The 27,564-nt window shown below is 42.6% G+C and overlaps 1 protein-coding gene across 1 annotated transcript in view; it reads right to left on the bottom strand.

Annotated features, from left to right (window-relative positions):
* LOC127570976 (rab effector MyRIP-like) overlaps positions 1-27,564 on the bottom strand; it is a 380,937-nt gene that overhangs the window by 114,872 nt on the left and 238,501 nt on the right. Inside the window, exon 4 of the mRNA XM_052016945.1 lies at positions 3,040-3,176. Coding sequence (XP_051872905.1) covers positions 3,040-3,176 — 137 coding nt within the window. The remainder of the gene's footprint in view (positions 1-3,039; positions 3,177-27,564) is intronic.

The following is a 27,564-nucleotide window of genomic DNA, read 5'->3' on the forward strand; positions in this document are numbered from 1 at the left end:
TTCTCCATGGAACTTCTCCTCAGCTATTGCTGGGAGACTCAGGGCTGCTACCTCTGATGTATCAGGCTTCATTTACAGAACACACACACACTTGCTTCATGACCAATGAACCAACAGGTACAGGCAACAATGGAGGATTCAGGAGAAAACATGGGGATGAATATCCATCCTGGATGGTTGCACAAGACAGGAAAATGGAATCACTTCCTGACTGCACACAGCTGCTATTATACATCATCTCTGCCCGCTCTGGAACATCATATCAATCCAGTGTACAGTGGGCAGCCAGTCTGAAACCATCCATTCACATCAACCATGCCAATTGAAGGAGTCTTTCATCTTAACAGTTTAAAGAGGCAACTCTGGCAACTTGCGGGGCCATGAAAAACACAGAGCCAGAGACCCTGGTTCAATCCTGACTTCGGTTGCAGGCTGTGTGAAGTTTGGACATTCTTCCTATGACCACATGAGCTTCCTCCGGGTGCTCGGGTTTCATCCCATGGTTGTTGAAAGATTAATTGACTCCTGTAAATTACTCCTAGTGTGGGCGTGAGTGGTAGAATTTAGGAGAAGCTGATGAGAATGTGGGGAGAACAAAAAAGGGATTCGTATACGACGGCCATGGCAGCAATAACAGTCACCTGCTGTCTATACAGCTCCCTTTGCAATGCACTCCTCACCAGTGTATAAGACTACCGTCTTCACAAAATCCTCCAAATCTACTGGATAGTTAAGCAAACCAATGTCAATGTCAATCAAAATCAATTTCAGTGCCCTCTTTCTGTTTTTTTTCCCGCGATTCCCATAACTGAGGGCCCAGTGAGTCTCAGCCAACCAAGTTGTGCAGAACACATTGTTTGCATACCCCACGGCAGTCTCCCGGAACAGACACTATACTCTGAGCTCTGTCACAGGAGGAGAATACCAGGTGAACAGGGGGAAAGATTCAAAGATGCACTCAAAGCCTTCTTGAAAAAATGCAACATCACCTCTCATTCCTGGGAATCTCTGGCTTATGACCACTCAATGTGAGAAGGGACATTTGGTGTGGTATTGGGAACCTTGAGTCCGTGCGTCAGGAGCACACACAGCCCTGAGATGTAAATGACTGAAGGACCACCCATCCCATCAGCTTTCTCCTGCCCCATCTGTGGAAAAGTCTGTAGTTTCCACATTGATCTCATCAGTCACCTCAGCGCTAGAATGGAAATAAGTCACCCTCAATCCCAAGGGAACGCCTGAGGAAAAGATCAAACAGAATTTGATGCTGGGCAGCCAAGGGAGATGATGGGGCAGATGACCACATGATTCCTCAAAGAGGGAGGATTTACAGCATGCCTTCAACAGGAAGGTGGAGATGTTTTAGGGAGAGATTTCCAGAACAGTCGTCAGTGGTGGAGTGATTAAATTCAGGAGTGAACAAGAGGCCTGGATTGCAGCAGCACAGATGGAGGCATGTGCAGGAATTTAAATTTGACTGCCTATGGAGGTGCACATTAATCTGTGACGTCATTAATAATTAAAGTCAGCCCTCCAATAGCCACCTCCCTTGTTGCAGGGCCCACCCCTGGGTGCAGAGACCTCAGGAGGCGACAAGGATGGAGAAGATTATGGAGTAACAGAGGAGGGAAGGTCAGAGTTTTAAAATGAAGGCTTTTGCTTAACTGACAGGCTCAGGGCACTAGGTGAACGGGACGGTGCAAGTTAGGACAACAGAGATTTGAATCACTGTTCAGAGAGGTAGAGCGAGCAACACAGGCCAGGTATATGCTGTAGTAATTAGAGGAGGCAAAAACATCCTCGCCCCACCTGTGTCCCTTGCAGTGACCAGGAGCTTCACTCTGTCATTGGCAGGCAGAAGTGAGCCGTGCTGACCTGAGGTGAGAGGACAGAACTAAGATCCAGTGAACGTCCATATCACGGGTCTTCATTCCATGCTCAATGCAATTCCAGTGAGGTCGCCGTACATCTCAGATTCAACATTGCTGCATTTGCATCTGTGAAACATATTAGACACATACCAGTCCTCGTTGAAGGGTTTGCGGTGGGAAGGGTGAGCAGCTTCAAGTTCCTGGGTATCAACATCTTGGAGGATCTATCCTGGGCCCAGCACATAGATGCAACCATGAAGAAGGCATGCCAGCATCTCTATTTTCTTAGAAGTTTAAGAAGATTTGGCACGTCATAGAAGACTCTGACAAACTTCTGCAGATGTACAGTGGAAAGCATTCTGTCTAGTTGCATATGGCCTGGTATGAAATCCCCAATGCACAGGAACACAAGAGGCTACAGATCTTGGTGGACTCTGCCAGTTCCATCATAGGTGCAGCTCGCTCCACCACTGAGGACATCTACAAGAGGTGATGTCTCAGGAAGATGACATCATCATCCGGAACCATCCGGGCCGTGCCCTCTTCTTGATGCTGCCATCAGGCAGGAGCTACAGGAGCCTGAAGACCCACACCTCAAGGTTCAACAACGGCTTCTTCCCCACTGCCATCAGGTTCTTGAACAAACCCCAATACTACTTCAGACTATATTTCATTTTTTCCTCTTTCTCAACTTGCACTAATGTTATTGTGTTTATTTTGTCTATTTTGTTGTGTAAGTTGTGTATAATTTATGTTAATTTAAGTTTCTGTTAACTTGTGTTGTTCATGTTTATAACGTACAATGTTGAAAAAAGTGAATTTTCATGGCATTTATATCCTGTATATTTTGGCCTGTGACAATAAACTTGAACATGTTACACAACACAGAATCAAGCTCTTCGGCCCAACTCATCCTTGTCAACCAAGGTGCCTACTCAAGCTAGTCCGATATGCCTGCAGTAATTTTATATATGGATATCCATGGTGAAGTGAAGGGTTAATAATCTGCCTCACAGACAGCTATTAATCAAGAAGCAAAAATCTGCAATTTTGGAAACCTGCAACATTGATTCTGTTTCCATCTCCACAGATGCTGTCCAACCTGCTGAGCATTTCCAGCACTTATTGTGTTTTTATTATAGGCATTGAGTAAAGTTCTTGGAAATACCTAGTGTGCTTGATTGGCTCCCTCTGCCTGCAAGGCGTCGCTTGTATAAAGTGTGAACCACCTTGGCACTGCCGAAGTGTTTGAACCTGCCCTTGACATTATTGTAGTACCATTCCAAAGACTGGGTCCTCAGGAGCCTGGAGAAACAAGAACAGATTCAGCCAGCTAAACAAAATGCAGTCACAAATCATTATTTATACATTACCGTGCTTAATACAATTAAGCACAAAGGAGGGGTCAAAATCAAAATATACGAAATGAAAAGGAACCATTTACTCAATCCAAGAAGATGCATTCTATGCTCATTTTTGTGATGGTAAAGTGACCCCAGTGCCATTTAAACCAACACTCTGATGCGGGGTGATGGTGCTATCCCTGTGCCACAGCTGGCCTTGTGCATAGGAAGTGTTAAAAAATTCACAAAGATGGACCCACCGATTGCCCCCTTGAGACTCAAGCATGTGAGGGAGTTGAGGTTGCGGGGGGAAGTCCAGCATTGCTGCAGAGATGGGAAAAGTTGGGTTGTGAGATGGAGATGACATGGAATCATGGAATGCCAAAGTTCAATCCAGATGAAACAGTGTAATTGCATCAGTATGTCAACTCAGATTTATTCCCTGTAATTCCAAGCAGATAGGGAAATGAGGATTGGGTAGGGAAATGGAGTTGAATACATTGAGTGGAGGAGCAGGTTCAAGGGGCCAACTCCCACTCCAACTTCTTGGGACACTTTTAAGTCATTGCTGCATATATCTGGCTGTTATAAGACTATTGAATGGTCCCCTAGTGTGATAAGGTAGACTCACAATCTACCTCGTCATGGCCTTGTACTTTATTGTCTGCCTGCACTGCACTTTCCCTGTAACTGTAACACTTTATTCTGCATTCTGTTATTGTTTCCCCTTGTACTACCTCAATGCACTGATGTAATGAAATGATCTGTATGGATGGCGTGCAAAATAGAGGTTTTCACTGTACCTTGGTACATGTAACAAAAATAAACCAATTTACCTTGTAAAAAGAGACAACACCTTGATACCACATAACTTGAGGCTAGTGATACTCTCAGTCTACCTTGTGGAAAAAGCAATTAGGACACTCTGAGAATACTTGAGTGATGAGGGCCATACAAAACAGTACATGACACGCAGGAGGCTCGAGGAGTAGGATGATGAATCTTCAATGAACGAGCACTGGTGCATTAATTACAACAATCACTATGACAAACACAGAAGAAAACAGTTCCCCACAGTAGGGTATGAAACAAAGTGCCTGCTCTATGAGTTTGCAGCTGTGTCCAGATGAACTAATTGGTAAGTTCACAACTATGTGTGAAAGCTGAAATAAAACAGGAAGGACAAATAAAGGAAAAATTAAATAATAATTGCAACAGTGACACTTCTTCTGGGGAAAAGATGATGAGTAAGTGCTTGTGCATGTCAGGTTTGTGATCTTCATGGTGCAGTAAGGGGAAGGACACTGCTCTTCCTCATCTCCGGATGATCCAAATCTTATTACCGCCCATGAAGTCTTTGGCACTCACAGGGAATCACTGACAACAGAGCAGGAGTGTTGGAATACGAGACATGGCAAATAACAACAATGGCCATGTAATGGATTCTTTGATGTTGTTTAGTGAGTACTGAGAGGGAGAAGTGGGTACAGAAGGGGACATAATATCAGGGCTGAACAATGATGAGTCTAAATCTCACCCAGCAGCAAGGGAATTTAGTTAATTAACTCTGGATTTGAAGCTAGTACTAGTGAAGGTGACCATGAAACTACCAGATGAAGGAATAACTTGTCCTAGTCCAGCCATGTAGACTCTATGGCCAAGACAGCACACCAGTGCCTCTACTTCCTCAGAAGGCTAAGGAAATTTGGCATGTCCCTGTTGACCCTCACCAATTTTTACAGATGCACCATAGAAAGCATCCTATCTGGATGCATCATGGCTTGGTATGGCAACTGCTCTGCCCAAGACTGCAAAAAATTGCAGAGAGTTGTAGACACAGCTCAATCCATCATGAAAACCAGCCTCCCCTCCACTGACTCTGTCTACATTTCCCGTTGCCTCGGGAAAGCAGCCAACATAATCAAGGACCCCTCTCACCCATGTCGTTTCCTCCTCCCCCCTTCCTTTGGGCAGAAGATCCAAAAGCTTGAGAACACGCACCACCAGGCTCAAGGACATCTTCTATCCCAATGTTATCAGACTCCTGAATGGACCACTCATACGATAAAGATGAACTCTTGACCTCACAATCTACCTCACCGTGCCCCTTGCACTTTATTTGTCTTCCTGCACTGCATTTTCTCTGTAACTGCAGTGATATTTTGTATTCTGTTTTGTTTTCCTTTTGTACTCTCTCAATGTACTTATGCATGGAATGATCTAACTGGATAGCACGCAAAACAAACTTCTCAGTGCATCTTGGTACATGTGGCAATAATAAACAAATAACAATAAAATCTTCCTGGGTCTAGTCTATATGTGACTCCAGACCACAGCAGTGAGGTTAACTCAAAACTACCATTGGAAGATGCCAAGTAAGCCACTCTTTTCATCCCAAACCCTACCAGTGGTTTCTAGAAAGCAATACAACAACCTACTGAGGGCAACCAGGATGACTTGGTGTTTGCCAGTGTCTTCCACATCATGAGCCTCGAAAGAAACTTGCAAAAACTTCAAACAGACAAACCTCAAATGTTTCACCAGAATTGTCACCTGCCAATCACTGGACTATGTGCCAAGGGTTTCAGGTGATGAATGGAAAGACCAGAAGGGGTTGGAGTGAAATCCCTGGATTGCAGGCACCCACCTTTCTTTCTACCTGCTCAACGTACACATTGGTATTGGTATTGGTTTACTATTGTCACTTGTACCAAGGTACAGTGAAAAGCTTGTCTTGCATACACAGTGCAGCTACACTGAGCTAGTACAGAATGCATTGAGGTAGTACAGGTAAAAACAATAACATTACAGAGTAAAGTGTCACAGCCACAGAGAAAGTGCAGTGCGATAAGGTGCAAGGTCACAACAAGGTAGATCGTGAGGTCAGAGTCCATCTCATCGTATAAGGGAACCGTTCAATAGTCTTATCACAGTGGGGTAGAAGCTGTCCTTAAGCCTGGTGGTAGGTGCCCCCAGGCTCCTGTATCTTCTACCTGATGGAAGAGGAGAGAAGAGAGAATGACCCGGGTGGGTGGGGTCTTTGATTATGCTGGCTGCTTTGCCAAGGCAGCGAAAGGTAATCTTCCCAGCTGGACACAATTTAAAACCTAAATCCATTGCTCAATTAGTTCATAATAAAATGTCTCCTTAGTTACCAAAGCTCCTTTCCACAAAGCATTCCCACTGTTGCGAATAGCAGTGACTGGGAGCTTCCGATTCATGGGAACCTTTCAAGTGTTGATGATTTTTGTCAAGGCTATGAAACTCACACAGATTTTAATTTGAATTAAGTTGACCGAATTTCACTCCAAGAGGCTTTTTTTTAGCAACATAAACTCCAATTGCCACATTTCATTGGTCGGGCATCTGTTACCCCAATCCCGTTCGGAAATAAGCCAGCAACAATTAGTGATAGCCTGATTCATTAATCTTCTACTTTCTCCTGTTGAACAGATGTTTGCGGGGTATATTAATTCTGTTGTTTTCTTCCCAAATGAAAGTCATCAATCATGGTCTCAGTAACTCCGCAACTTCCATTCAGAGAGGGATTCCAATTTCTGTGCTCATTAGCTGAAGGAACTCCACTGCCAACTAGTGGGGAATGAAGTGAGGAAAGTATCAGAGTCACTGCACGGCACACTGGACAACCATGCAAGGCTCCCTTGCAACATCTTTCAGACCCTGATTGAGCTTGGCACATTTGGCCACCTGTCAAATGAGGAAAGTGATTTGGATCCAATACTACTTGGCAAAGCCATAGTGAAAGGAGCTTCTCCTGGTCCAAATTCATCTTGCACCTTCTGCATGATGACTAAAGCAGTATGTAGAGATGTACTCCATCAAAGGAAGGGTTGCATGGGTTCACAAGGTCAATTGTGCAGCAAAGATCTGTTTGTTCAGCTCAGCAAAAAAACACTCCCAATGTATTGCCCACACAGTCACAAAAATCACAAAAAATAAATAAATAAAAGGAATAATGAGGTAGTGTTCATGGATCGTTCAGAAATCTGATGGTGGAGGGAAAGAAGCTGTTCCTGAATCGTTAAGTTTGGGTCTTCAGGCTTCTGTACCTCCTCTCTGATGGTAATAACAAGAAGAGGGCATGCCCTGGATGGTGAGGGTCCTTAATGATAGATGCCACCTTCTTGAGACACCGCCTTTTGAAGATGTCCTCAATGGAAGGGAGGGTTGTGCCTGTGATGGAGCTGGCTGAGTCTATAGCCCTCAGCCTCTTGCGATCCTGTACATTGGAGGCTCCATACCAGGCTGTGATGAAACCAGTCAGGATATTCTCCATCGTACATCTATTGAAATTTGTAAGAGCCTTTCATGACATACAAAATCTCCTCAAACACCTAACACAGTAGAGCCGCTGGCATGCCTCCTTTGTGCTTGGGCCCAGGATAGATTCTCTGAGATGTTGATGCCCAGGAATTTGTTCACCCTTTCCACCGTTGACCCCCCCCCCCCCCCAATGAGGACTGGTGTGTGTTCTCCCAACCTTCCCTTCCTGAAGTCCACTCTCGGTCTTGTTGATGTTGACGCTGGCGTTGACAGCGACGACTTTGATGTTGACAGCTGTGTATAACATGATGCCAGAAGATTGAAGAGTGGCTCAGGAGATCAACCAACACAGGTCACAATGCCTTGCAGAGTCTGCAGTGTACTGGGAGAGGCCAATGAAAGTCACTCCAGGCATAATGGAGGAAGGTCACTCCAGAGAGCGCTTGATGCTCTGGACCTGTACCTGATAGAATTCAGAAGGATGAGGGGGGATCTCATTGAAACTTACCAAATACTGAAAGCCTGGATAGAACGGACGTAGAGAGGATGTTTCCATTTTTTTGAGAGTCTATTATCTGAGGGCACAGCCTCAGAATAAAGGGACATCCCTTTAGAACTGAGGTGAGGAGGAATTTCTTCAGCCACAAAGTGGTTTACCAGGACGTTGCCTGGATTGGAGCGTATTAGCTATAAGGAGAGGTTGGCCAAACTTGGATTGTTTTCTTTGGAGCGCTAGAGGTTGAGGGATGACCTGATAGAAATATATGAAGTTATGAGAGGCACAGATGGGGTAGATAGTCAAAATCTTTTTCCCAGGATGGAAATCCTGGGAATACTAGATGACATAGCTTTAAGGTGAGAGAGGGAAAGTTTAAAGGAGATTTACGAGTCAAGTTTATTTACACAGAAAGTGGTAGGTACCCTCAACGCACCGCTGGGAAGATGGTAGAAAGTGTTGAGGAACAAAGGGACCTTGGTGTCCAAGTCCTGAAGGTGGCAACAAAAGTAGGTCAGGTGAAGAAGAAATATAGCAAAAGACCACTGGAGCAGAATTAGGCCATTCGGCCCAAAAATCCTGCTCCAGCATTCAATCATGGCTGATTTTTGTTTCTCAACCCCATTCTCCCACCTTCTCCCCGTAACCCTTAATCCCCTTATGAACTAACAACCTATCAATCTCTGCCTAATAAAACAGTCACATGCTGTGGATAATGAGGACAGAATAAGTTTCATAGAGTTATACAGCACAGAAACAGGTGCCTTGGTCCATAAAACCCAGGACAACCATCAATTATTCATCTTCATAACCCAATGACTTGGCCTCCACAGCCCTCTGTGGCAATGAATTCCACAGATTTACCACCCTCTGGTTGAAGAAATTCCTCCTCATCTCAGTTTTAAAGGGACGTCCCTTTATTCTGAGGCTATGCCCTCGGTTCCTAGACTTTCCTACTAACAGAGACATCCTCTCCACATCCACTCTATCCAGGCTTTCAGTATCCGGTAGGTTTTAATGAGACTGCACCCCCCCCTCCCCCCCACCCCTTTATCCTTCTGAACTCCAAGTACAGGCCCAGAGACATCAAATGCTCCTCATATGTTAAGCGTTTCATTCCTGGGATCATTCTCGTGAACTTCTTCTGGACCCTCTTCTAGGCCAACACATCCTTCCTTAGATACGGTGTCCAAAAGTGTTCACAATATTCCCAATGCAGTCTGACCAACACTTCATAAAGTCTCAGTAGTACATCCTTGCTTTTATGCTCTAGTCCTCTCAAAATGAATGCAACCATTGCATTTGCCTTCTTTACTACTGACTCAGCCTATAAGTTAACCGTAAGGGAATCCTGAACTAGGATCCCAAGTCCCTTTGCAAACTCTGATTTCTAAATTCTGCCCTCATTTAGAAAATGGTCTACACCTTTATTCTTCCTGCACCTTTATTCTTTCTATGATTTTTGCCTTCATTAGCTGGAGCAATACTATAAGATTATGGTACAACTTTATAAAACTCTGGTTAGTTCACAGTTCTGGTCACCACACTATAGGAAGGATGTGACTGCACTGTAGAGGAGATTCACCAGGATGTTGCCTGGGATGGAGCAGTTCAGTTATGAGGAGAGATTGGAGAGGCTGGGTTTGTTTTTATTGGAGTCGGGGGGCTGAGGAAGGACCTTAGAGAGGTGTACAAAAGTATGAGGGGCATAGATTGGAAATTTTTCTCCATTATAAAGGTGTCAGCATCTAGAAGACATAGGTTCAGAGTAAGGGTGAAGGGGATTAAAGGGGATCTGCAGAAGAATTTTTTTTCCACTGAAAGTGTGGTTAGAATCTGGAATGAATTATCTGAGGGAGAGGGAAAGGCTGGTGTTCTCACATTTATAAATGACAACTTGAATCGCCAAGGCATCGAAGGCTATGGACCAAACGTGGATAAATGGAATTAGTCTAGACGGATAATTGATGGTTGTCCTGGGTTTTATGGACCAAGGCACCTGTTTCTGTGCTGTATAACCCTATGAAACTTATTCTGTCCTCATTATCCACAGCAGGTGACTGTTTTATTAAGGCTGGCATCACCTGCCCCGGAGAAGATGATGATAAGCAGCCTTCTTGAACAACTGTGGTCCTTCTGGTGAAACTACTCCCTGAGTGCTGTTGGGCAGGGAGCTCCTGGGTTTAGACCCAATGGCACTTAGTTAAATTTACCCTGTGAACTACCTGTCATTCCAGATGTTGATATGTGACCAATCATGTAACTGTTGTAAAAGCTGGATGGACAAAACAGCAATTCAGGATATACTGGATTTTAAAATAACATTTCTTAGATCTTGTAATGCTTATGATATTTCAGCTTTTACCTTAATCTCTTCTGTATCTTCCAATCTTTGAATATTCGAAACACCAGTTTTAAAAAAATAATTTTTCTTCTTGGCTTGCCATCTGTGGGAATTCTGCACTGTGAATGGCTGTTCAGCCAACTTGATGACATCATTGCCGATATCATGGCTCACCTGACAGCAATGAGCATCACTGGGTCACCATTGGCCCCAAATTCCAGGCCAATGGTCTGTAGAGTTTGTGCAAAATGCCACAACTAAACACATTTCCATCTGCTTCCCTGACTACGAGCTGCAGTTACAGCCCACATTAATGGCAACATTTCAATTAATTCCCAAAGCAATACTATAAAATGCTTCAAGTTTTATTTTGATGATAAAAACAGAGGGAAAAGTTAACCTACTCCTCCAGAAGCAAGCATTTGTTTATGGAACATACAAAATGCTGGAGGAGCTCAATAGGTCAGGCAGTATCTATGGGGGAAAATGAAAAGTCGATGTTTCGGGTTGAGACCTTTCATCAGGACTCGGTGTTTCAGGACATCATAACCTCTTGTGTCTCCATTCATTTCTGGAAACATTGCACTATCGTAATTGGCTCGTTATCAAAGCACAGCCCATTAAGCATTTATTGCTAATTGCACAGATAATGAGTGATAACAGAGATACTGAACTTGCCACAAACCGATATAGTCCAAGGTAACAGCTGTCCGTGATGAGGATAAGATTAGCAACATTTCAGAATTTCCACCAATCTGAGCATCCATCAATAATACGGTGCCAGGAAACAATTGTCAAGCGTCAATATGTGGACTGACGTGAATTATTCATCTTCAGGTTCACCTGTCAACTTTTGCTGTGCCACAGCCTGGTTCTGCTTAGTCCGATCAATGCAGTTTGTATGTGTGTAACAATACTCATCATGTTTCACCACATACTTTAAACCAGGAGGTGTTCTAGCCTTCAGCTTTGCTAATTTCTTTGCCTCAACACCACTCATTTAACAGGCTTGATTCCTTGCACAGCCTCTTCTTGCCAGAATGCTCTCTCTCTCTCAGAGGCACAGAAATGCGCAGAAAACTCCTTCCACAGCTAGAAAGACATTCAAAAGGACATGTCACAATAGGCATTTTTAATTAACCTAAAACACCAACAAACTGCTCATTGAATAACCTCTCGGGAAAAGATTTTCCACAATACCCAAGAACCATCATTCACAGCACCTTTCTCAATGTCAAAACCATTCAAAACACCTTACAACCAATGAAATAGTTTGGTTATTGGAAATGCAGCAACTAAGTTGGGAATAGCAAGTTCCCAAAACAACATTATGTAATGATCTGATCTTCTGTTATAATGATGCTAATTCTGGGGAAATATTGGCCATTAAATTGGGTTGAAATTCCCTGCTCCTCCTTGAAATGATGCCACCTTTTATGTCCATCTGAGAGAGTGCACAGGGTTTCATCTGAAAGATGGCTTGTCTGGCAGTGTAACACTTCCTTCACTTGACAAAGGCGTGTCAGATTAGCTTGATGTGTTCAAGTCTCTGGAGTGGTCTTCAACATCTTTGATCAGTGATGTATTAGCTGTAGCTCAGGTCTGTGTAGAATGCTTTGATCAGAATGGTCTTGGATCCAAGTGACTAAGTCCATTAATAGCCTCGAGAGAAGTAGGGGTTCCCTCAGTCTAACACTCATCTGGCCATATCCGTGGTCCTGATGCAGGGTTTCAACCCAATACGTCGACAGTTCCTTTCCCCCCCACAGATGCTGCTTGACCCGCTGAGTTCCTCCGGCAGATAGTTTGTTGCTCCAGATTCCAGTATCTGCAGCCTCTTGTGTCTCTTGGCCATATCTACCCGAGGTACCCTGTGGTTCAGGCAGGGCATATCCACAATCAGCTATGCCGACCAACTTGTTCAGTCAAAAATCACCTAAACATTTTCCATGTCATTTGCCTTAACAGAGGAAAGTGTTGAGTTTAGAACATAGAACAGTACAGCGCAGGAACAGGGCCTTCAGCCTATGATGTTGTGCCGAACTAATTAAACTAGTAATTAAATGCCTAACTAGTCCCTTCTGCCTGCACAATGTCCATATCCCTCCATTCTCTGCATATTCATGTACCTGCCTAAGAGCCTCTTGAATGCCTCAATCTGCCTCCACCACCACCCCGGCAGCCCGTTCCAAGCTCCTTCCACTCTGTGTAAAAAACTTGCCTTGCACGTCATCTTTGAACTTACCCCTCTCACCTTAAATGCATGCCCTCTAGTATTAGACATTTCGATCCTGGGAAAAGGATACCAGTTGTCTTTAGTAAAAACATGAAAGACCTCACCAATATGCAAGGCTACACATAGCTTCATAGCTTTGTAAAACTAAAATGCTCTTACAATCTCACCTTCCTTCTCTATACAATGGAAAAATTGTGTAGTGACTAGAACTGGACACAGTACTACAGCTCCAGTCTGACCAACACTTTGAATGACTCCAGCTAACTCCTGTGCACATGTGTTCTACAGCCTGGCAATATTCCTCTGCTGCCTTTTCAAAAATCTCTATCCCATTGCATCGGTAAAGTTACACAGTGAAAATGCTTCCACAAACTACGTTCAAGCTGCAGCTATCTGTGAGTAGTTACTGAATGATAGTCCACACCAATACAGGCACAGAAGCAGAAAAATAGTAGAGGAGACCATTTGGCCCTTTGAGCCTGCTCCACAATTCAATATGATCATAGCTGATCCTCTATATCAATATCATATTCCCACTCCTTCCTCATACTATTTGATGCCTTTAGGTTTGGAAATCAATCTATCTTCTTCCTAACTATATTCAGCGTCTGTGGTGGAGAATTTCACGAGTTCTTTTTTTCAGAGAAGAAGACATTTCTCCCCATCTCAGTCCTGAATGTTTTACCCCATATCCTGAGACTGTGTTCTAGACGCCTCATCAAGGGGAAACCTCCTCCCCACATCCCATCTGTCGAGCCCCGTCAGAATCATCATGTATCTATGAGAGTGCTTCTCATTTTTCTGAACTCTAGTGAATACAGGCATTGTCTACCTAGTCTGTGGAGGTTAACTTACTGGACTAACAACTGGAGTTCAGGACTATCGATCCAGGGACACGAGTTTAAATCCCACCATGGGGGATGGGGAATTTTGAATCAAGAAATTAAATATTTAGAATTTTTTTTGGAAAAGCAAGTCTCAATAGAGATAAGCAAGAAACTACAAGTTTGTGATAATATCCCATCCGGTTCATTAATGCCTGTCTGTGGAGGAAATCTGCCATTCTTACCCAATCTGACCTATATGTGGCTCCAGAATCACCCATGTGGTTGGCAACTTAACTGCCCCCTTAGTTCAGACAGTAAGACCACATCCCCTATATTAATGATCAATTAATTAATTAATAAGCATGCAGGTAGCTTTTAGGTTTGGTTGAAATTTTTTGCAGTTTCTCAAATTGGCAGTGAGGCACTGAGTTTTAACACTTTGGATCCTCTTTGGTTCAATGTCACAGCAAATCATTAACTTGTATTCACCTTCTGGGTGCCTCTCTTCTTTGCTTGTGGAAAGGCTACCACCTTCTGGCTGATGGAATGAGTACAGTGGGATACCCATTAAATTTTAAAATGAAAAGACAAACCACTCAGAAGAAGTAATGTGAGAACCAAACAGGAAATGAAATTGCTTCTGACCAAATTTGGTGCATTACTGAACCAAAGTTGGAGAATGAAATGAGATTGCATCCAGGACAGGATAACCTTTCCAGCAAATGGGATTTTTCAAGATTGCTTAAAGAAATGTACATGTGAGATTATCTTAGTTGAAATTTTGTTCATAATCCTTTCCTACAGCTAAAATCAGCGAAAAAGAGCACTGTGCAGAGCTCAGTCAGTGGGTAGCTAGGCTAAGGAATCCCTCCCCACCATTGGCAGTATCTACAGGAGACGCTGCCTCAAGAAGGCACCATCCATCATCAAAGATCCCAACCATCCAGGCCATGCCATCTTCTCACAGCTACCATCGAGCAGGAGGTACAGAAGCCTGAAGACCCACACCACCAGGTTCAAGAGCAGCTGCTTCCCTTCAGCCATTCGGTTCTTGAACCAACTGGCACAACCCTAATCACTACAGTTTAGCAACACTATGACAACTTTGATCATTTTGCACTAAAATGGACTTTTTTTTTCTAATTGTGTTCTTTCTTGTAAAAATTGTGTTTAAATTTAGGTTTAGAGTCATAGAGCAATACTGCACAGATACAGGCCCTTCAGCCCAACGAGTCCATGCTAACCACAGTGCCCACCCAGCTAGTCCCAATTTCCTGCATTCAGTCCATATCCCTCTAAACTCCGCCCCTCCATGTACCTATCCAGGTGCTTCTTAAATGATACTATTGTACCTGCCTCAGCCACTTCCTCTGGCAGGTTAATTTATGTTTTTCTTGTGAATGTTGTTTATGTGATGCTATGTGCCTGTGATGCTGCTGCAAGCAAGTTTTTCATAGCACCTGTGCATAATGTACGTGCATATGACAGAAACTCAACTTTGACTTTAATACCATTGTAACATTATATCCTTAACCAACTCCTCTGCACCGTGAACACAGCCTCCCCTAAATTCATGGTATAAAGCACAGTATTGGACAACTGGCAACAAGCAAGCCATGACAAACAACAATAGCCATTGACGAAAAAACCCACCACCAGCTCCAGTGCACCTCAGAGCCTTTGGCTGTCTGAGGAAATGAGTGCCTGAAAATAAAGACCTCAAACCCAATGCAAAGCTTATGGTCTATCAGGAAGTACTGAGCCTTGTCCCCTGCTACACTTCTGAGATATGGTGTTCCCTGCAGAGGACCCATATGAAATACATGCCAGGCTGCCAAAGCAAGCAGAAGCTGTGACTACAACTGTTCAACTCACCCTGGAGATAGAGGGTGGGAGCATTTAAGATATCACACCAATGTTTAAACAGGGAGGAAGGGATAAATTGAGCAATTAACGGCCAATTAGTTTAATATTGGTGATGAGCAAATTATTGGGAATCAATTCTGAGGGACAGTATAAACCTTTGTTTAGAAAGGCACAGATTAATTAGGGACCATCAGTGTGGATTTTTTGTGGGAATGTTTTATCTGATTAAATGGTGATCGAATTTTCTGAAGAGGTAACAAGGAAGGTTGATGAAGTAGGTGCATTCGATGGACTTTAACATCCTTTTAATACGATCCCAAATGGTAAGATCACCACTACAGTTTAGCAACACTATGACCACTCTGATCACTTTGCACTAAAATGGACTTCGTATTTTTTTGTTCTAATTGTGTTTTTTCTTGTAAAAATTGTGTATAATTTATGTTTTACTTATGAATGCTGCTGATATGATGCTATATGCCTGTGATGCTGCTGCAAGTAAGTTTTTCATTGTACCTGTGTATACATGTACTTGTGCACATGACAATAAACTCCACTTTAGACTTTAACCACATATGGGGAAGTGCAGAAGTTGGAAATCTAAAATAAAACCAGAATATGCTGGAAACACCTAACAAGACAGGCAGCTTCTGTGGAGAAGGAAACAGGGTTAGTGCTTTAGGTCAAAGACCCATTGTCAGAACTGGGAAAGAGAGAAAACAAGTTAGTTTTAATTTGCAGAGAGCGTAGAGGGTGGGAGAGGAATGGAGAGAGACAGACATAGACAGAGTACACAGGGAGGAATATATTTCCCTTAGCAGAGAAAGAAATCTATTTTCAATTGGAAAAAACAGTATGGTGATTAAATTTCTAGGCAATTAAAGCTTTCAGCGCATTTAAACCAAGTATAAAAACTGTTACTGCACAGCAGTAGTAATTAATAATTTATTGAACCAATATGAACATTTTGATTAAAAACAATCCTCTCCAAAGGCATGAAGCTCAGAGGTCTTTGATTTAGTGAGCTCTTCTTGAAATGGCTCTTTGGGTTCTTTACAAAGCATCACCACCTGCTTACTGAGATGATCTATTTTGACACAGTCTGCTGTAAGCAGTTGGCATCTCTGTGGCCAACAGGGCAGCCAGTGAGCTTGTACTATAGGGGAATCCTTAACCCAATCATCTTGTGCTCTTCCATTCAGAACTCGAGGCATTTTTTCATTGGATTATACCAGTATTCTAGATTTAATTCTTGTCCTTGAACTGAGTGACGAGCAAAGTCACTTCAAGAGGAGATAAAAATCAAGGAGGTTGTTGTGGACAGGAATCACATACACCCAGACCTCCAGATATTCTCCCTTAAGGGACATGGGTTGGTTTACAATAACAAGTGACTGCAGTCACCATACTGATTTTATTCCAGATTTACTTAATTAACTGAGTTTTATTTCTTCAGTTACCTTGGAAGAATCTGAGCTTGTGTCTCCAAACCATCTGGGTTACTAGGCCACAACTATATCCGTCAGCTTTATTCCAATAGTTAAAGTTTATTTAGTGAAAAAGCTGAGTATTCTGCTTTTGGTGAAACAGTTGGAAGCATTCTCTACTTGAACAGTTAAGGTTAGATCTTGAACTCTCAATCTAAATTCAGCAGACATCCCTACAGTAATGATAATTAGAAAAATGCCGAGCAGTTGCCCCAAACAATTTTACAGTTCATTAACAAAAAAAAACTGCTGGAGGAACTCAGCAGGTCAGGCAGCATCAGTAGGAGGAAAGGAACAGTGGACGTTTTAGGCTGAGATCCTGCATCAGGGTCAGCACCAGTTCAATAAGGCTCAACCTGCTGAGTTCTTCCAGCAGCTTGTTTTTGCTCCAGCTTCCAGCATCTGTAGTCTCTTGTGTCTCCATTTTACAGTTCATTAAATTTTCTTGATTGTACTTTGATTCTGGTTTGATTTATTCTTTAACAAAGTTTCCGTAATTTCACATAAATAGGCTGATTATAAAAACTGCTGTCAGAAAGGCAAACGGCCAAACTTTGAATCTGCCTCAGTTTCTCAGCCAACTCTCTACAGTCACTCCAAACCCAACACCCCACCTTTCCCTCGAGACCCAACACCAACTCTCCCAATCCCATCCCCAGTGTGTACTTTGCCTTCTCCTTTATAATGCTCCTTATTACCCATCTTTCTGATGTAACTTGGTGTTAAATTCTGCTTCAAATACCACAGTTTTATTTTATTAAAGGTACTTTTTAATTAGAAGTGCCTTTAGTGAAGTATATACATTGAGTATTGGACTGTGCTGCTTTTTTGCTTAAGTACTGATGTAAAATCATGATTTAATTTATTTTATTAGAAACTTAAAAAGAAAAGACGTAAGAAGTAGAAGCAGGAGTGGGCGATTTGGTCCCTCAAGCATCCTCCACCACTCTACAAGATCATGGATGACCATCTATCTCAAATTCATTTTCCACACCGTCTCCATTGCAAATGATTCCTTTTTTTCCCAAAACCTATCCACCCATGTTTGAATGTGGTCAATGACTAAGCCTTCAGAGTCCTCTAATATAGAGAACGCTCAGATTCACCACCTTCTGAGTGAAAAAGTTTCTCCTCCCTCACTGACCTGAATGGTTTACCCTTATTTTAAGGCTGTGACCCCTTGTTCTAGACTTCAGCCAGTGGAAAACATTCTCCCTATTCCTACTCTGTTGAGTCTCAAAGAGGTCATAGAGTCAGAATCTACAGCACAGAAACAGGGCTTCAGCCCAGCATGTCTATGCTGACCATCAAGTATCCATCTGTACTAAGTGCATTTAGCAGCACTTGGTCCTTGGCCTTCTAGACCTTGGCTATTCAGGCGCTCGTCCAGATACTTAAATGTTGTAACTTTACCCATTTCCAGCACTAACTCAGGCAGTGAATTCCAGATTCCAGCCACATTCTGGGTGAAAAAAATTCTTCCTCAGATCCTCTCTGAACCTCTTCACCCTTGCCTGAGACCTTGATCCTCAAATTTTTGGCACCTCTGGCATAGGGAAAAGTTTCCTGCTACCTACCCCAGCTATGACTCTCATTATTCTGTGTATCTCTATTAGAACCCCTTCAAGCCTCTCTACTCCAAGAAAACCATACACCCTCCCAGGTGTATGATTAAAAAAACGCAATACACATTGGTCATTTGTCTGACTCGGGAGGAGGGAAAAATTTAGACTGGTCTGGTCAGTTTGGCAGAAAAATGGCAAATGGAATTGAATGCAGAGAAGTGCAAGGTAATGCTTTTAGGTTGGTGAAGAAAAACAAGGGAACGTACAATAAATAGGGAGGATATTGAATGGTGTGGAGGATCTTGGAGTGTGTGTCTGTAGATCCTTAAAGGTAGCAGGATGGGTCAATAAGGTGGTTAAAAAGTCACAAAGAGGTGCTTTCCTTTATCAGCCAGGTGCCTCTTCTTGGTCAGCCAAATGACCAATTTGCATGACTGCTTTTTATTACCATGCCCCTGGGAGGGTGTATGGATTGAGAAACTACTGAAGATTAAAGAGATAGGGAGTAAAGCCATGGAGACAGGTGAGGATGTTATAACTGAGGCATTGCTTAACCAGAAGACAATGTAGGTCAACATCAAGTATCATTTCCACAGCATCATAAACATCCAAAAGCAGCCTAAAACTTCCACAGAACAAAAAAAGAATGTGTCAATGAAGAGTCAAGGAGATGGCTAAAAATCACAAAAGCAGGGAGGTTGTTTTTCATTCCTTTATAGGTGTAGGGGTCACTAACCAGGGCAACATTTATAGGTCATCTCCAGTTTGATAGCACTGATAAGAATCACCTGTGTTGCCCTATGTCCGGAGTTACATTTGAACCAGACCTTGTAAGGACGGCAGATTTCTTTCCTGAAGAACATCAATAAACCAGTTAGGTTTTAAGAGTTAGCCAGGTATGGGCATACAAGAAGGGAATTCTGCTAGAAATGTGCACAATGCTCATTAGACCACAGCTTGAGCACTGCCTACAGTTCTAGTTGCCACGTTAGAGGAAAGATGTGTTTGCACTAGAGGGGATGCAGAGGAGATTTAGGAGTATGTGAAATTTGTAGCTATAAAAATGGATTGGATAAGGTAGAGGTTGCTTTCTTTGGAACAGAGGGGAGACAATTGAGGTGTATAAAATAATGAAGAGAAAAGACGTTTCCTGTAGCAGAGAGGGCAAATTCAAGGAGCACAGATTTATTGGTAGAAGGATTAGAGGGGAGATGAGGAAAATGTTCTTACCCAGAGAATGGTAGGGTCTGGAACATTGTCTGATAGGGTGGGAGAAGTGAAACCCTCCTAATGCCTCTTCTCGATGCTGCCATCAGGCAGGAGGTACAAGAGCCTGAAGACCCACACCTCAAGGTTCAACAACAGCTACTTCCCCACTGTCATCAGGTTCTTGAACTGACCTGAAAAACCTTAACACTACATTGGACTATATTTTTTTTCTGTCTCTCAATCTTGCATTCATGTCATAATGTTTATTTTGTTATTTATTTTGCACACATTTAAGTTATGTGTAAGTTATGTTCAGTTTATGTTAACTTATGTTTGCCTTCATCTTGAAATGTACTGTGCTGCTGCTGCAAAAAGCCAATTTTCATGGCATTTAACCCCTAGGTATGTATGCCATGACAATAATAAACGAACGAACACATTTAAACACTACTTGGTTGTGTAGTTGAAGCTCTGTGCCCTGTAGGGCTATTGTTACAGTGTGCGAAGGTGGGATTAGATTGTGTCAGTTCCAAAAGACCTACCAGCCTCCTTCTATGTTGTAAATTTTCTTTGATACTAGATGCTCTGCAGCACTGGCTTGAATGAGTGGTGGTGAGGTGGGGGAGGGAGGAGGATTTGGCAGTGGATGAGATGAAAAATAATAATGGCTTTGTTCTAATTGCTTTTGCATTGATTACCAATGCGCAGAGTGTACAACAGGGGTCTCAGAACATGTTGCTTTGTCAATAAATTGACTTCTGGCACGGAAGCAAAGAAACAGATTGCTAGGTTTTGCTTGTCCTGCTGTGAGAGTAGTGAGCATTGAGTTCTCTGCTTCCCAGGTGATCCCATTTACCTGGCAGTACATTGATGGGATAAGGTATACAGCACTTAAGAAAAAATCAGAATGGAGATGTGAGCAAGGGTCAATTACATGTTTTGCAAATAATCAAGCAACACCAGTTTTTATAGATGCACCATAGAAAGCATCCTATCCAAATGCACCACGGCTTGGTATGGCAACTTCTCTGCCTGAGACTACTAGAAACTGCAGAGAGTTGCAGACACAGCTCAGCACCACATGGAAACCAGCCTCCCCTCCACAGACTCTGCCTCCCCTTCTCACTGCCTTGGTAAAGCAGCCAAAATAATCAAAGTCCCCTCCCATCCTGGATATTCTCTCTTCTCCCCCCTCCCATCAGGCAGAAGATACAAAAACCTGAAAGCACGTACCACCAGGCTCAAGGACAACTTCTATCCCACTGTTATAAGACTATTGAACAGTCCCCTAGTACAATAAGATGGACTCTTGACCTCACAATCTACCTTGTCATGGCCTTGCACCTTATTGTCTACCTGTACTGCACTTTCTCTGTAACTGTAACATTATATTCTGCATTCTCTTATTGCTTTCCCTTGTACAACCTCAATGCACAGATGTAATGAAATGATCTGTATGGATGGCGTGCAAATAAAGTTTTTCACTGTACCTTGGTACATGTGACAATAATAAACCAATTTACAATCTACATTTAAGCTGCCATGTAGAACACTTCATCTAAAAGTGATCATTTTAAACCATAATATAAAGGGAGGTTTCAGATCTTCTGAGGGCTACATCTCATTTATTTATTCAAGAGAAAACTTAATTCAAAATATTGAATCACCTGATTGCATCAACATCTGTAGAGAACAAGGTGACATTGCAAGAGGGAACACCATCTCCTATGCAGTTAATGGCTGCTGTTGAATACATTTGAGCAGTTGATAAGCTGAAAGCTAGTCATAAATCCAGGTTTAATTCCTAATAATAAGCTGGAAAGGAGCAAGAGCCAAGAACTCCCACGGTCTGGGAGAGAAAGGGGAGACAGGTTGGACCAGCATTGAAATAAAGGCAGCCAATCTCACTGCCAACCCAACAGCTGAATGTCAAAGGGTTTAAAATAATTTACCTATATTCATGTTGATGCTTTCTCAATGTTGCCATTTTCCTGTTGCTCCTCTGAACTTTTCCTTCAGTTTTACCTTAAACCTATGTCAGTGGGAAGGGCTTGATGGATTTTAGTTGTGAGACTGACAGATCCATGCATTCAAACTAACAACATTGTTGACTTCAGGAAGGGGAAGGAGGGCAAAGATGCACCAGTCTACATTGGTGGATTGGTGATGGAGAGAGTCAGCAGCTTTAAATTCCTGGGTATTAAAATATCAAATGATCTGTCCTAGGCCCAGCACATAGATGCAATCACAAGAAAGGCGCACCCAGCATCTTTACTTTCTTGTGAAGTTAAGGAGGTTTGGCATATCACCAAACACTCTAACAAACTTCCGCAGAAGTACTGCTGAAAGTATCCTGACTGTTTGCATCATGGTCTGGTACGGCAATTTGAATGCACAGGAATGTAAGAAGCTGCAGAGAGTAGTGAACCCTGCCCAATACGTCACAGGGTCCCCACCATCAGCAGTATCTGCATGAGGCGCTGCCTCAAGAAGGCAGCATCTATCATTAAAGATCCCCACCATCCGGGCCATGCCATCTTCTCGCAGCTACCATCGGGCAGGAGGTACAGAAACACCACCAAGTTCAAGAACAGCTACTTCCCTTAAATCATTTGGTTCTTGAACCAACCTGCACAACCCTAATTACACTATGCACTGCAATGGACTTTTTTTTTGTTTTGATTGTGCTCTTGCATAATTTATGTTTCTGCTGCAAGCAAGTTTTTCATTGCACCTGTGCATACATGTACTTAAGCATATGGCAATAAACTCAAATTTGACTTTGACTGCTCTGACTAAGAGAAGTTCTGCTCCTAGAACATGAATTTGGAACATCATCTCTATGGTCCGACACTTAACTCATGCCAGCAGGTTTCAAAATATACTTCTGCCAGGCTTTTGAGCTACTGCTATGTGTTTTATGGCTTAGAGTTCAGCTGGGAGGAAGCACACACTGTAGATACCACAGGAGATTCACATTCCTCATCTGACCATGGATCTCAAAATGTGAAAGGCAAGAGAAAGACAGGGAGCATGGAGGAAAATCTCACCAACCATGTGACATAGATGTTATCATCCTGTTTTCTGTGAGAGCTTGCTGTGCATGATTTAACTGCAGCATTTCTTACATTGCACTGCAAATGTACATCGTTGGCTGTATGGTGTTTTGAGGTATCCTGAGCAATGCTATCTGAATTCAAGGGTTTATTTTCTATCTTGACTTAGGTCTTAGAGCATAGCTTCTGGTAGACAATGAGATCAGTTAATTTATCTTAATCTACTTCCATCAGCACTAAATTACATCAACAACAGCTATCACAATTTAATGAAAGTAATAAAATTATGTTCTTTTTGCAGTTATCGGGTTTAACATCTGCACTGTGATGTAATAAAACTCCATTGCGGTATATGAGTGCAGCAGTATCCCGAAATGAAATACTGGTCTAATAAAATTCTACAGTGAGACCTGATGCCTCTACAACAGAACAAATTACATTGCAACAAAGAGAGGTTGCTATGCACATCATGGTGCAGACCATCTGTATGGGCATCTGGGTCATGCCCTCTTTTTATTGCCACCATCAGGTAGGAGGTACAGAACCAAGTTCAGGAAAAGCTACTTTCCTACAACCACAGATTCTTGAACCAACCTGCGCAACCCTAACCCCTGCTCAGCAATGGAACACTATGGACCAACTGTCGCACTACTATGGATTTGTCTCTGATTGTGTGAATTTTTTTGCACTAAGGTCTTGTTTTTCACATTTTTTTTCTCTCTCTCTTCATGGTCTTGTATGATTTAAGTATAATTTATATTCTATAAGTTGTCTGTATCTATGTTGCTGTGATGCTGCTGCAAGCAAGTTTTTCATTGTACCTGTGCCTCACCTGACAATAAACTCGATTTGACTTGACAGAAGACCTTAGCAAATCTGAAAATTGCATGGTTCTATAGGATTCCCAGTGAAGAGAAGAGAACTAAATATGGAATCTCTTTCTCAAATACTTCAAGATCTCCGTCATCTGTAATACATTTTAGATCCCCTCTGATAGATTCTGTGTCAAAAGAGTATTGATTCTAATGCCTCCCTTCCTCCAGTAAATCCTTTGAAGTGCCTCTCTGTGATACTTCATTAATTCTAACAAACCTGATCGTCATTCGTCCTCTGTAAAGGACTTTCTTTTTTTTGCATAATATACTTTTAAGATATTTGTTCATGCATGCTTGTTTAGTGTAAGTTTGCTCATTCTTAGTGTCCCTCAGTCCTGCATGTTCAGCAATTTTCCTTTAAAGGTCTTTCCCCTTTGTCTTCTACTGAAAATTGATATTCTCCTCTAATCCACATTTTGATAGTTCTGCCATTTCTTTGAATATAAATCTGTTGAAGTTACAAAGAGGCTTTTGGTATAATTATGTTATGAATAATGTTAAACGTTGACAAGGCTGACACTGCAGAAGAGTCTGATGATCAGGAGATCTATTGTCCATGAATGAGAAGGCCAAGTGATGACCCAAAGATCAGTAACACCATAAATAGGGTTGGCAGGATAGTCAGTGAAAGTGTTTTCTCTTGTGGGGTAGATCAAAGCTTGGTGCTGTAACAAGTAGAGTCTGTGCATGGGTCATCTCCTTGTAACTCTAAACCAAAACCCTGGGCTTTGGCGGCTGATGGGCAACATGGACCTTTCTTTGTGTAGTTTCACTAACAAAGCAGACATCAGTGTACACTTTGCACCTTAGCCAAAAGCAGAGCTACCACAGACCCACAGTCTATCATTAGTCAGGAGAAATGATGATTTGATGGAATTTTCCATAGTGCTCTTTAATCAAATATCCAACTAATACCCTACCAGCTGAGATTTTTGATGGCATACAGCCAATTAAAAAAAAACAAACATGGTTTCAACTGCCCTGAAGGACACAACTATATTGTTTTATCTTCCCAATGGAGCAATGGAAGTGTATAGAAAAATACACATAGTTAGACCCAAACCACTGTGCAAATAACACTGGGTTTGTTATCAAATGATTAACTGATTTGCACAAATAGCAATGATCATCCCATTTTTATTTCAAATGGAGTGAAGGCATGGTGTAACTCAGTGGGTGATATCTGACAGCCCGGTCAGGACATTCGGTCTTTTTTAAATTTCATTTACAGCGTGGTAACAGGCCCTTCCAGCCCAATGAGTCTGCGCCGCCCATTTTAAACCCAAATTAACCTACCCATATGTCTTTGCAATGTGGGAGGAAACCGGAGCACCCGGAGGAAACCCACGCAGACATGGGAGAACGTACAAACTCCTTACAGACAGTGACAGGAATAGAACACTGATCGCTGGTGCTGTAATAGCGTCGCGCTAACCGCTACACTATCGTGCCGCCCTTCAGACCCCACTTAGAGCCCTGAGCACAGAAGTTGAGATTTGGTGCCATCTTTTTGATGAGTTGTTAAACCAAAGATGTTTCCAAAATACTTCAGATTTTTTTGAAGTGTAATCATTGTATTATCAGAAACAACGGCAGGAAGCTTCTGCACTGCAACCTTCTGCAAACATATCATATAATCTGTATGAATAGAAGGCAGAAAGCAGGGTAACAACTCTATCCCTTCTTCACAGGGTGAGTTACATCCACCTGAGTGACCAGACAAGGCCTCAGGGTAATTTCCTATCCAAAGGATAGAAACTCCAAAACTGCAGCCCAATGTATTTTAACAGAGTAATCAAGGTCTGAATGAGTCTTTCAAAAGGTTGTACTGCCCTTCCATGAAACTAGTTACCTGTCCCGGTCCCATTATGAAAATGTAGATTGGGGCTTGAGCTCCACAGTCCAGGGACACTGAGGCTGGATCTCTCCCTCCCAGTTAAGGAAAAAGACCACAAAGCCATTTGGTTCCCAGCAGCTCATGTAACACTCTGCATGATTTAGGTTTGAGATTTTTTTTCTTCCCATCTATTGAGCTGATATGCTAAGGGCACGTAGCTTGGAACATTATCTGAAATTACTTGTGAGAGGCTGACTTGAGTTGTATCTGCTGTAGTTTGAAAAAGTCATAAGATTTCAGTTTGTAAGTCAACCACATGTCTGCACACATTGGCTTGGTTGCCCAACCAGATTTTGTGCACTACAAGTGGCCCATGGACTGGAACACACCAACATCGCACTGCTCCTGATCCCTTCCCTCCCTGCAGAAGTGGGACGGCCTAATCTATTCCAGGCAAGTTTACCAATCCATATCTTACCTTAAATAAAAGCTCATGGAAACAATTGGAAATGCCATTCTACATTGTGTTTTCTTCAAAGTAGAATCAATTCTGCTCCCTCCAATCCCCTTCTGTCTGGGTATTTTTTGGCAGCTGGGAATAGCTTTCAGATAACATAATTTTCACTGCTGCTCAACCATTTCAGGCAAAATGAGCAAAAGAGTTGAATAAAGAGAGGTAAAGGGTTTGCACAATTATCGATTTTTATTTTATTACACTGAATCTGACAGAGGAATGCACAGCATCCATGAAGACATCTTGCACCAGACAAATTCAAATATTTGGATGACAGAATTCTGTCTGCTCTCTCAGAATGATCAAAAAGGACCCCCTGACAACAATACAAGGAAGTGCAAGCAAGTTTTCCAGTGCCAATATTTATCCCTCAACTAACGCCACTGGAAAAATGATCAAGTTGTTATCACAGTGCTGTTTGTGGAAACTGCTGTGCACAAACTGGCTGCAGTATTTCCCACTAAGGGAACGTCATTGGCCTTAAAGCGGCTTGTGAAAAGATCTGCAGAAATGCAAGTATTTCAAAAGATATGGAAGAGTAGCTATCGAGTTTGGGCTGCAGTTTAAAAAGCATTCAATGTGGTGGTATTTCTGGCAGTGAAGGATAGGGGCAAAAAGAGTCTCAACTGAAGCTCCATGCTGAAGAAGTTCGCGTAATGTCATGGAATCATACAGCACGGAAACAGGCCCATCAGCCCAACTGGTCCATGCCAACCAAGGTTCTCACCTAACCTAGTCCTCCTTACCCACGTTTGGCCCACATCTCTTTAAACCTTTCCTATCCATGAACCTTTCCAAGTACCTTTTAAATCTTGTTAATGTACCTGCCTCAACCACTTCCTCTGGAAGCTCATTCCATACACTTACCACCCTCTGCGTAAAAAAGTTGCTTCTCAGGTTCCTAGTAAATCTCTTCCCTCTCACCCTAATTCTATGCCCTCTAATTCTTGATTCCCCAACCCTGGGAAAAAGACTGTGTACTTTCTAAGCCTATCTATACCCCTCATGATTTTATACATGTAATAAATGTCACCACCTGACATCCTGATTCACCCTGGTGGAGGTTGCTCCACTGCACCAGGTGGAGCAATCCAGGGGCATAAACTGAGCTGAATCAGACTGTCTTCTTTTGGTTTCCCTCGCTCCTAGTGTGACTGCCATGAGTTGGAGCTCTCTCCTCACTGGCCTGATCCTGCAGCAATGCTTCACATTGGGCTGTGTCTACTCTCTGTAAGTAACACAAAGATTCAGAGGATGGTGCAAGGGCTGGAGGGCAGGTGGGGAAAAATAAGATCAACCAAAGAGTAGCTGGGGTTCTGGAGCTCACTACATACAGGGACGAAGAGACCAAAACTCTTACTGCATTTAAACAGCATGGAGATGAACACTTGAAAAATTGTGACCTAGAGCTGGCAAATGGGATTGGATCAAATAGCCTTCTTTTTTTTGACTAGCAATGACTCGATGGGCCAAATGGCCTCACCTGGTTTGCAAATTTCTTTGATCCTATGATTGAAAACCCAGGCCTCTGTACCTCCCTCTGCAACTGGATCCTCAATTTCCCTATCAGGAGACCATAGTCAGTGTAGATCAGTAATAACATCTCCGCCTCGGTGACAATCAACACAGGCGCACCTCAAGAATGCGTGCTTAGCCCACTGCTCTACTCTGTCTACACTCATGACTGTGTGGTTAGGCACAGCTTAAACACCATCTATAAATTCGCTGATTCTACCAACACCACTGTTGTTGGT

This window comes from Pristis pectinata, chromosome 5 (assembly GCF_009764475.1).
Source record: "Pristis pectinata isolate sPriPec2 chromosome 5, sPriPec2.1.pri, whole genome shotgun sequence".
Classification (NCBI taxonomy): domain Eukaryota; kingdom Metazoa; phylum Chordata; class Chondrichthyes; order Rhinopristiformes; family Pristidae; genus Pristis; species Pristis pectinata.